General features: G+C 39.4%; 1 protein-coding gene across 3 annotated transcripts in view; it reads left to right on the plus strand.

Annotated features, from left to right (window-relative positions):
• Positions 1-10,044, plus strand: part of ANKRD13C (ankyrin repeat domain 13C) — a 43,655-nt gene extending 33,611 nt beyond the window's left edge. For all 3 annotated transcript variants that reach the window (XM_080915640.1, XM_080915642.1, XM_080915641.1), the window contains 4 exons: positions 2,136-2,215; positions 3,328-3,426; positions 5,864-5,964; positions 7,813-10,044. In XM_080915640.1, coding sequence (XP_080771766.1) covers positions 2,136-2,215; positions 3,328-3,426; positions 5,864-5,964; positions 7,813-7,943 — 411 coding nt within the window. In that variant the 3' untranslated portion in view covers positions 7,944-10,044. The remainder of the gene's footprint in view (positions 1-2,135; positions 2,216-3,327; positions 3,427-5,863; positions 5,965-7,812) is intronic.
• Positions 10,045-12,107: the final 2,063 nt, after the last annotated feature.

Raw genomic sequence — 12,107 nt, forward strand, 5'->3', positions numbered from 1 at the left:
TTTGCTATACCCGGTCGTGAAGGATGGATCTTCTGTACTGTTTAATATTCAAAGCCAGTTTCTCTTCTGCATAACTACTGCTTTGGAACAAGGATTTGTAGCCTTTCCAGGCACTTGTAGCAGCCTGTTGAAACAAGGCACAGTTTACCAATTAGAGTTCTTACTGGGATGTCTTCCATTGACTTACTACGGACATATTGTAAGAGAAAGATGGGGGAGAAGGTGGGCCAGGTGGCACATGTATGTAATCCTAGCTCTTGAGAGGTGGAGGCAGAAGGATCAGGAGTTTAAGGTTATCTTAACCTTATACTACAAGTAGATAGTAAACTTGAGGCCAGCTTAGACTTCTTGAGACTCTTTAAAATAACCCAGAACAAAACCCTTGCTTTCTATGGAGTTACTCTTTGCTGTCATCCATTTTACTTCTTCCTAGTAGTTTTTAGTTTGCAGTCTCTTCCTAGTTTAGTTACTATTGCTAGCTTATCCTACAGTGATCTGAACTCATATTTAATAGACATTGAATTCTGACTGACCTTAAAGATAGGTTAACTGTGTTTTTTATCTCTCTTTTGGTGTTTCTTACTGTAGTTGAAATAAATACATCAATTCATATTTTTCACCTTTGAGTCTCTCTACTTTAAAAATATTATAATCCATTCAGGATTGGAAACTCTGCTTAGGAGGAAGAGACAGGTAGATCTTTGCAAGTTGAAGGCCAGCCTGGTCTACATAGTAGGTTTTAGGACAGGACTACTTTGAGAAACCATGTCTCAAAAAACAAAATCAAGAAGATGAAAGCCTCCATGAGTCTGTAGAGCTGCTTTCTGTGGCCTCATTTGGCCTCTAATGTTTTTTGAGCCATTGTTCACTTGTGTTGCTGGAGGCTCTTTTGATCTTAGTCCTTTGGGGTTGTGAGAAACTGGCAGTAAAAATTCAGCCCTGTGCCCTCACCTGGGCAGTATGAATAGACTCAGACTTAGATGGCTTTTATGGGGGAGGGTAAGGGGCAGTCTCAGGCTGGCCTTGAACCTAATGTGTGGTAGAGGCTGACCTTGCTCTTCTTGCTTCCATTTCCCAGGCACTGGGACTGCAGGCATCTATGCCATTTCCAGTGACCATGACTCTTATGTTTTTTTCCTGCTACACTGCTCATTGACAAAGATTTCTTCCGTTGCCTAAGTGTTTTGAAGCCAGTAACCTTGCATTTATCTGTGCTTCTGCACCTAAGATCATGCCTGGAGGATTTTAGATAGCCGAAACATGAAGAAGAGGTAGTCTTAATGCTGCCAGGGGACTGCCAGTGGGATTAACCCCATTAAATATATGTTGAAGAGGTTAAATGAACCAGCACTTAAATAGTTTGCTGTGTGGGGTGTGCTGGCATGCTGTCTATCACTAAACATCCCAACCCCCGTTTACTGTCGTGTGAGGCAGTTTTGTCTTGACCCAGTGTGTTCAAGCTTCTGACACCTTCTCAATAGAGAAAACACATAAATAGCAAAGTACAAGGAGTTATTTAGAGATAGTAATAGGAGACTACAAAGGAACAGTGTCCAGCCTGAGCTAGAGCATCCAAGAGCCATAGATAGTATTTGGAGCTTTCTTTTATGGAGTTGGGGAAGAGAGGAAATGGTTGCTAGAGAAGGGTATCTGTTTTGATTGGCAGGTTTGATTGACCTAAGCTCTTTCCATTGTCCATGTCCTTTACCATAATTCATCTGATGTTATTCGTATACAAGCCTAATCACGCATCGGCATCAGATGGTAAATAGGGTTTTTTATTAAAAAAAAATTTATTCAAGATGACAGTCTGCTTTACTGTGCATTACCAAGCTGGATATGTTTTGGGGCATGTTTGAGTGGAAACATGGGTGTTATGAAAGGATTGCTAGGGATGAACCAACTTTCCGTGTTGTTTGGAGTGGTGAGTCCCTTCACCTTGATGCTGGTGCAGGCCCCAGGTTGCTAAGTGCAGGGTTAGGAAATGGGTACATGTAGCTCGAACAAAGAGGAGTCTTGAGTTGCTAAGTTTCCCTTATCTTTCCTGCCTCAGTGTGTTCTAACTTTAAATTGTAAAATGTGATATTATTCACCCTGCATTTTACACTTTCCTTGTTTCTTTCTCTTATTTGCAGCCGGTTAGAAGACAGTCTCTTACCCCTCCTCCTCAGAACACTATTACATGGGAAGAATACATATCTGCTGAAAATGGAAAGTAGGTGGTTTATTTTTTTAGTTTATATTTTCCTTGAATTTTTAGGAAGGAAAAAAATGGTTAAAACAGTGCTTTTAGATACAAAAATTCTGAGAGGGTATTATTGGTGCATTTTTATTTGAAGCTGCTTTTTTAACTTTAAGAAATATAAAGTAAGCATGAGAAAGAAACCTCTCAAATTATGTGTGCACTTCCATTTTACTTACTGCTTTATTACTGACTCTTGGAGAGGAATTAGGCATACTATTACAATTCAGCTTGAGTTGAAGAGAGGTGAATAAATAAAGGTTATTTTGAATTAATATGTTTATCTTGGTTCACCAGTGTTCCTCTTTGGTGGAGAATAAAATACTCTCCTTATATCTATCCTACTGTGTGCAAAAAGAAGCTGCCTTGAATTTTTTTCCTATTGAAAGGCATGCTAATGTTTATAGGTTTTCCATGTTCTGTTCTTTTGTTGGAATGTTGGACTTTGTTTTTTTGTGTGACTATTATTTTGACTAGCCTTCATTAGGTGCCCCAGCAGGTTAGAGTAAACTATCATGTAGTACTTGTGGCATATGCCAGATAATTCAACAGAACTTTTAAATGGGGCAGGAAAACCCAGTCACAACTACATGAATAAGGCGGGTCCTCTGTGTTAATTCTGCAGGGAAATGATTCTAAATAGTTTCTGCTTTAACTCAACCTTGTCTGCTCAGCTTATTCTGTGTTTTTGCCTCATTGTAGTCACACACATCAAAAAAGAATGTTTTAAATTTGTTATAATTTTAACTGCATATGTATAGAATTTTGTAATCATGGTGTATGTTATTGTTGAATGCTAAAACTTTAGTAGATAGTGTAAGAGGGATTGAATTAAATGATTTTTATTTTGTTCCTAAAGTGGTGTTTATTATTAAAATTCAGTTATATTCAGTATGAACTTCCTTGAGTGTTCATGTTACTTTCTGAACTTTTAAGCTGCTTTTTTCTTTGTGTCATTTCTTACAGATATTCTGCATTTAGCATAATAATAGTAATTATGTCAACAGGATAAGAAAAGTGGAAGTATTGATAAGCATTGATGAGTTCTTAACAAGGCCCCCTTAACAGTGTTCTTTCTGTTGTAGGGCACCACACCTGGGCAGAGAACTGGTATGCAAAGAAAGCAAGAAAACATTCAAAGCTACCGTAGCCATGAGCCAGGAATTTCCCCTGGGAATTGAGTCGTAAGTGTGCTGTTGATTATGAAAGGTCCCAAAAGACTGACAGGCACCAGGACTTGCATATGAGATGTCGAAATATAAAAAAGCAGACAACCTCAAGAGGTTACACACATATATAAATTTTCTGGTTTGCAGAAGTATCATTTTCTATACATAAATTTTGGGTAGTCTAAAGAAAATTATTAAAGCAACACATGCTTATAAAAAAACCTCAAAGCATAGGAAAAAATTTGTGGAATAAAAGCTATTATCTTTTAGCACATTGGTTAGGCTGTCTTGTTGACTGTACTTCTGAATGCAGAGCCCAGAAATAGTCTGCATTTTGCCATATGAGTTTTGGTGTTTTGAGTCAGGGTGTTTTGGGTTCCAACAGTAATCATGCCTGTCTCCTTCTTACCCGCCTTGAAATTTATAATGCTGACCTCCTGTCCTTTTTCTTTTACTGATCAACATTCTGTTTTTAGTCTGTTCTTATCGAAAATTGTACTGCAGTGCACACCTTGAGTTTACCCTCCAGGCCTGTCTACACCAGATACTCCTTTAGAAACATTGAGCTTGGAGAGATGGGTGTGGGGGAGGTGGGTGCTGGGGCTCACTCTTGATAGGGTGTGATCCTGGCTCCTTATGAAAATGTAGCTGGGGAGCAGTTGAAGAATCAGTTACTTTTCCCTTTTAACCTGGCCCAACATGGTGACTGTTTTTCCATTAGAGAAGGCAGTAGGATTTATAGTTTTCAGCAATCTGTTTATATCCTCTATCTTTGCCACCCTCAAGCTTTAGAAGGGTAGATAGGCTGTTGTGTAGAACTTCCATGTAAGCTAGAGGTCACACATAGGGAGAATCTTGAGGCAGTGCAAGAAAGGAGTTAGAAAACACAGGCACATATCTGGGTCCTCCTGACTCTGATTCCTAATAAAGGAATTCAGCTGATTTTACAGAGTATTTGGAGTTAACTCCAGAAATCCCTAAGACATGAGCAATAGATAAATGAGTACTTGTGATGATTGTTACCATTGTCATAGAACAAAGGGAAATTAAGGAATTGTGGATACAAAAGGTAGACAAGAATCCATTCTGCAGCAGAAGAGATTTCCTGTAACTGCTATGGGAAAAGCACATCAAGAACATAAATCAGTATGACTAGATCACTCTTAGAAAAAGTGATGGAAAGACTAAAGGAATACTAACTTTAACAGTAAACAGCAATATCAAAAACCAAATACATCAGACATAGTAGTGAGAGTAGATGTGGTTGAAATTAAAATTGGAAATCGAATAATAGGTTAGAGACATGACTGAGAACAAAATTAGCTTCATGTAAGAGCCACTTATTAGCCTCCAAGTATGGCTGAGCTAGTATTTGAGATCTAAGAGAAGAAATGTCAAAGGACAGAGTCTGTGAGATAACATTTGATTCCAAAATGGGTACACAGTTGTCACCATCAAAAATTACTCTTAAATTGAAGGGTTTCTTTGCTTTGATTGGACTTCACTGTAGCCTAGGCTTTCCTGGGACTCTCCTAGTCTTCATGCTTCCTTTGGAATTTGTTTTATTTTAGTACTGTAGAATGAACCTAGGGCCACCACTCATGTTGGACAAATTTTACCCATTGCTTCTATTTGTAGCCTATTCCTCAGTTACTAAGCAACAAATCTAAGGTAAGAAAGCATAAAAGTTACTCATCCATAGTTTTTGACACATAGGAGAGGATAAATTATGCTTAGGCCCACAATAATCTATTTGGGAGGTTTGAGGTTGGAGGATCAGAACTTCAAGGTTTGCCTGGGTTACAAAGTGCAAGACCAGCCTAGAAAAGTTAATGGGATTACATGCTTCAATATTTTTAAGTAAAATTTTTAAAAAGTGCTGGAATTAAGTTCAGTGGTGAGTGATGACCTAGCATTCCTGGGGTCCTGGGGCCAGTTCTTGGCCACAGGAAAAATGAGACATAAAGGAAAAGAGTATGACTCTGTGTGTCCAGCTGTTGACTGCTCAGTAAAGGAAAGCAGTGATCTGATGATGTGCTGTTTCTTATAGCAGGGCACTGGAAAATTTCCCTGTTGAAAGAATGATATGGAATAAGCCAACCAGAGGATTAAAGGATTTGTCATAAGACTGTATGTAATATAGGACACAGAAGGATCCTGGAATCTACAGAGGATTCTATATGACCTGAAATTTATGTGACCCAGGATCATAAGTACTAAGATTAATCCATCATAACCCAACAATAACAAGTTCAGTTGACCTTTCCTTCCAGAATGACTAAGTAGCCTGTGGGCTTTAGTAAGAAAGTGTCATCAGGGGCTGAGAGCAGAACTCTGTAGCACACAACTGGAGCCTTTCCTCCTCAGTGCCTGGGAAGTTAATCTGTAAATGAGCCTTGTAGTTTAAGAACATCATTGCAGATATCAACCATGCTCCTCTTTTCTTTTTCAGATTATTGAATGTTCTAGAAGTAATAGCCCCCTTCAAGCACTTTAACAAACTTAGAGAATTTGTTCAAATGAAGCTTCCTCCTGGCTTTCCTGTAAAATTAGGTAAGGACACCCCCTCCCCCCCAAAAAAAAATCAGATGGAATTAAGGTGTATATTTTAAAGGACAATGAATATACTAGTGACTTCATATTTACTAAAAAAAATTTAAGGTGCATTGGTGTTTCTGTTTTGTTATATGTATGAAATGTCTGAGAAGTAACAGTACCTGATGTAAGTTCGATTTCTATGTGATTTAAATAAAATAACCTGCAATGTATGTGAACATTTCAAGCTACTAAAATAAAGCAGTACGGAGATAACAAAGCAAAAGGATCCAGACTTGAATTTGGTAGATTGCACAGCAGCAGTGGAGGTTTAAGAGAGCTGTGCAGAGGAAGAGTTGGCATACTGGATTCCATCCAAATTCCAGGAAACAGATATTCAGTATTCACACGGGAAGTCATGAAATATAATTCTGCATAGTTTACCAGAGTCCTCCCTAGTAGCTGTTTTAGAGTGCCTTCAGCAGCATGAACGTACTGTGAAGCTCGAGTCTCAGATCAGCACTGTCATCAGGGTAATAACTTTGCTGACTTCTAACCTGGTACCTTGAGTTTCAGCAGCTTTTATATGCTGAAAAGTGACATTCAGTTTCTGGATTCATCTTTCTGGTGTTCTTTCTCAGGGCAGGGACTTCCTAATAATTCTTGGGTTGATGTCCCTGCAGAGACCATGAGAGGGCAGACTTGGGTCATAACAGCTGAACTATTTTGACAAAGAATTATAACAATAGTATTAGCAATTATTCCCCGTGGCTTGATCCTAACTACATGTCTCCAGCACCAAGCATGTCTGGTGCATGTATGCCATGAGCAGAGGGACCAGAAGGTCTTTTAACACACCTGTGGTCTGGCAAGGCAGAAACACTTCAGTACAGAAAAGATCACAGGGAGAGAGTGATCCCAGCACCTTTGAGGCAGAGGCAGGTGGATCACTGAGTTCAAGGCCAGCCTGGTCTACAGGGTAAGTTCCAGGACAGCTAAAGCTACACAGAGAAGACCTGTCTGATAATGGAGGTTTGGGGTACAAGCACCCCCACCCCACCCCTTCCAAAAAGACTCACCTAGGAAGTAAGTCTTTCCTTAGTTTACAAAGAAGTTAAAGATCAGTCTTAAATGTGATATGTAAAACTGAAGAAATGAGTAAAGAATTTCTTTTTGAAGAAATGAACAAAGTTAAGGAAATTTAAAGATTTGGGTTAGGAAAATTCTTAATAAACCTTACAAAAACCAGTTGTTCAGAAGGCCTGAGTTTGCTGACTCCTGGGAGACTGTGTCTCTCCAACAATAAGCATCAGTGGAAGCTGGGAGCATCCTTCCCTCCTTTTCAAGCATGAGACGGTTTCTGCAAACAAACTAGGCTTATAATAGCAACTTTACTAAGTAGTGTCTTAACTGTGGATAGGCTTGTGGGTTGGCTTCCATAGACCACGTCAGAGGTTATTCACAGATGAATCTGAGGCTCCTGAGTAAAGTGGGTTAGGACTCAGACCGGCTTCTATGTGGGCTGTACTGTTTCCGGGAACTAAGAATCAAGTGACCAGACCAGAATGGTGAACGTGCGCTCCATCTCCAAATTCACTTTGGGCTAGAAACTTTATATGCCTGCTGTGCTAAAGCAGTATGGTGTTATCAAGTGACAAGGTGTTTCTTGAAGCAAAAGTGTTAAGCTTTAAAAAATGGTGGTTGGTGGGAGGATGCACTATACAGAGCAGCCTAGGGAGCAGCTGCACATGCTGGGGCAGGTGCAAATTGGGTTGTTGTGGAAAAGGAGTTGTTGATGGGAGGTGGCTGACTCCAGTGTGTTGTCAAAGATGGACATCTGACTACATCTCACTGTTTGTTCTCCAGATATTCCCGTGTTTCCCACGATCACAGCCACTGTGACTTTTCAGGAGTTCCGATGTGATGAATTTGATGGATCCATCTTTGCCATCCCTGAAGACTACAAGGAAGACCCAAGTCGTTTTCCTGACCTTTAACTGATCCAGAAGAGCAAGAGGCTCCAGGTGGCAGGGACAGAGCTTCTTTAAGCAGTCAACTCATCAGTGATGTGATGAAAACTGACCTCTAATAAAACATCCGCAGCTTCCTGATGTGCCATTCATTCATCTTTTTAAGTCACATCCTGTCTGTAACAGTTTGACACCCAGTGAGTGACCCTGAGACCTTCCTATGTACAGCAGCTGTGAGTGCTGTGATTTGTTTTTAAAGATTTTTACACTTCTTGTTGAAATATATATCATATAAATATATCTATAGCTATATCTAAAACACTCCTGGACCATTAACGTAAATTCTGTGTCTTAAGAGATATGAAACCCTTTGAAATTTGTCACCTCTAGGGTGGCGTGTATAAATGTTCCTTTAAACTATGTTTTCATCATTATGTATAGTTCTGTAATTTGAATGTTTAATCAACTAGAAGAAATGCAGTTTTCTGAGGTGAACAGAGCAGTGGTAACTATCCAACAGACTCATTTACAGCCTGTTGCAATACATTCCGAGGGAGTGCTCCCTGCAGGGAATGCGGTGCCCCCCCCCCCCCCAGCACCTTGGTAACAGTTGCATTTACAGCTGCAGTGCATTCCCAGGGAGTGCTCCCTGCAGGGAATGCGGTGCCCCCCCCCAGCACCTTGGTAACAGTTGCATTTACAGCTGCAGTGCATTCCGAGGGAGTGCTCCCTGCAGGGAATGCGGTGCCCCCCCCACCCCAGCACCTTGGTAACAGTTGCATTTACAGCTGCAGTGCATTCCGAGGGAGTGCTCCCTGCAGGGAATGCGGTGCCCAGCACCTTCATGCAGCTCATCGTGGTGCTCTTTGTTTCACCTGAATCCTTTTTCAGTGGAAACTGTTTGTTACTGATCTTCCTTTCATAGAACCTCAATTTTTTTTTTCTGAACTTGAGTTTAAAGGTCCTTGTTCTGTTGATAGGTACGGTAACATGCTTACAGCTAGCCCTCTCCTAAGTATCAGCACTTTAAACAAATTCCAAATTTTTAAACTTGCTTCCTGGTAAGTGCACGTAAGTCAGATTATTTTTAATGGAATATGGATGCATTGGTGTCAATTTTAAAAAAAATATGTATTTTGGACAATTATGTATGTAACGCTTTCAAAATAAGATTAAAAAATTTTATATGCTACAATATATTTGTTATAGGTTAAACGTCCAGAAACACACAAGATTGAAAATTCTCTTTTTTCTTTTAAGTCACAGGAAAATAACTATCAAATTGTCTCCAAAGTATTAAAATCATGCATTACTCATTTTTGCACCTAAACTTTTTCATATTTATTAAAAGATGGCTTAAAGAGCCAAGAATGAAAATAAATTAGGGAGAATAATGTTTAAATCATAATGTCATCATGTTGTATTAAAGACTTAGCTAAATGTTAATGTCCTGATGAGATGTGTCAAGGGTGCACCTGTCAGGTTGTTATAGAGTGACCAGTAGTTTAAACTTTTACCAAGACTTTTATTGAAAGATGACTTATTTAAAAATTAAAGTTGCAGCCATAAGATATTTATGTCTTTACAGCTGCATCTCACATAGTGATACCATCTGGCATATGTTGACATTTTACTTTTTATAGGAAAAATGATTGAGTTAAAAAAAAAAATCAAAGCCCTAATTACTCCAGTAAGTGATCTGTTTAATTTTAAGAACTGAGAAGCCCAAAGCTAGCATGGTGGACTGGAGGTTGTCCCTGGCTGACAGTGGCTGAGTTAGCAACTTATGCTCAGTTCTGTTGTCAGTCATGAAGTCAAGGTTCTGAAAGGCAGTGACCACTGTTGCTTTAGGCTCCTTGGCTTGAACATAAAGGAAAATGATAAATTTGCAGCTTGGAATTTAGATTTCTTAATATATGTGAATATTTTGCTGGGTTACACTGGAGATAGGACTACTGAAAATTGTTGCACTGGATTGTACTACTGAAAATCGCTGCACTGAATTGTTTTAAGACTTCAATTTTTCTTTAATGAATAGTAGAATCAGATTGTCCATTCCAAAATGTTTTTTTCTGACCACAAAGAACAAGTGTATCTCTTATGATGGTGGGAAAAAAAGGAGTTAATTAATGCAAATAAACTTTTCACAATATTAGACTTTTCATGATGTGCTTATTAATCCTGTTAAGAACATCAGTATTTTTGTATAACCTTACATGCATATTACTGTTTTGGAATGTAGATCATGTAAAGTTCTGTATAGTAAAATTTAAACTGGTAGTAGGGGTCCCATTTACAAAGCTGTAAATCTCTAATGTGACCTCTGTATATAGAGTTCCCATCTCCAGTATGACTTAGGTAGATATGGTTCCCATCTTGAAAACATGAGACTTGTCCTCAGTAGACATTTCGTGGGTAAAAGAACTGCAGTTCATAAAAGGAATGTATAGCCGGTGTTGTGGCTGAGTTAAAGTATGTTGATGGTTTGGAAGCTTGATTATTAGCTAATAGCATGCAGCTGAACACAAAACTATAGCTTTACAGGAATAAAATTGGGCTTTCAAGTTAGCTGTAGTGGCACTACATGGTAGCCAGCTCTTGGGGGCTGATCTAGAGAACAGGATCTAGAGAACAGTTTAAAGAACACCTATGTCAAACTAGGTAAAAATTACTTAGAGATGTAGTACTTTGGCTGCAAGCTTGCCTTGTATGAGATGCTATGTTCAACCTCTGCTTTCCACCAAGTCTACAGTCTACAGCAGAGATCTGGTTCTTTCAGGAGGGGACGGGGCGCGTGTGTGCGTGCGTGTGTGTGGTGGTTGTCCCATTTTGCAGACAATAGTCAAATTTGCCCAGAGAAAAATGGACAGTAGGAAAAGCCATGTCTTGGTAAACTATGAAGCTGCAGGTTTATAAAAACATTTCATGCCAGAAACAGGCAACATTAGCCAACACCTCTAAGTTTCACAGCATACCAGCAAGTTTTAGATCTCACTGCACTCAAGAGGGTAGCTTTAGGTAAAAACAAAAAAAGGTGCTCCCTTCAGGTTGCTCTGAATATACTTCTAACCCCTTAGCCATACCCCTCAGCACACGCAAGACTATATTCATTCAGCTATTTGCCAGTCATTCAGGCTTTAATGTTTTTCAAGGAAATATGACTAAAGCATAAGTAGATATTAACAGTGTAATCCCACCTATCTAAAGGGTGACGTTGACTGGGGTGGTGGAATTCTTTAGAGCAATTCAAAGGAAAAGGTCATTTTTTGTTCATCCCTCTGGGATGAAACAGCAGCTAAGACTTCTGACTTAGGTGTCTTCAGCTCACCAGTTCTTTCTCTGTATGACACACGTCTCTAAAGTCACAAGAAACGAGATGTGGGCTGCTTTTTGTCTGCTTTGTGGGCTCCAGCCTATCACAGCTGCCAGGTCCCCTGCTTCCTGGTTCGATTTGCAGTACCAATTACTAAGCTCAGTCATTAAGAATCAAATTGTTTTCTAAAATCCAGAACCGCTGTTCTGATAACTACTATTACACTGATTTTTATGTAATGAGACATTAATTTGGGTGCAAAGTATTTAAAAAATCAATTTTTTTTGCATTTACTGTTAGTGGAATCAATTTATATCTAAAATACTGGGAAAGTAAAAACTCCCATCTTGGGATAACATCCTGATGAAAGATTTGCAGGACTCTACTTGTGGCCCTCAGCCTTCAATTTCTCATGCAAAAACAAAAACATACTTCTACCAGCGAGTTCTAAAGAGAGGCATCCTCCTCAGATTAGTGGCATATTCTACAAAAATAGTAAATTATAGCTGGCTACCTTCTGGGTTCTTCCACTCTTCTCCATTATAACTCCTAATACTAGATAGAGAAAATAGGAGGTGGGGAAAGAGATGTTTAGACTACTTCCTGCTCATTAGGGGTTTAAGTTCCTTGGGCTTGCTTCCCCAACCAGGTTTTCTGACTTCTATGAGCAACTAATCAAGCAACAGTATCCAATGCCACCCTCCAATCCCCCATAACCACCATTGGGGGCTATAGTGTTTATATACCCTTTGAATCATCCCCAGAATCCCAAATGTCATACACATTTGGACATCTGCAGCTGGCAAAATTGCCCCTGCTAGAGGCACAAATCATAAATTTACAGCTGTGGACAATCACACCTGGGATTAAAACAAGAA

The sequence above is a fragment of the Micromys minutus genome (genome assembly GCF_963924665.1).
Source record: "Micromys minutus genome assembly, chromosome: 4".
Lineage (NCBI taxonomy): Eukaryota > Metazoa > Chordata > Mammalia > Rodentia > Muridae > Micromys > Micromys minutus.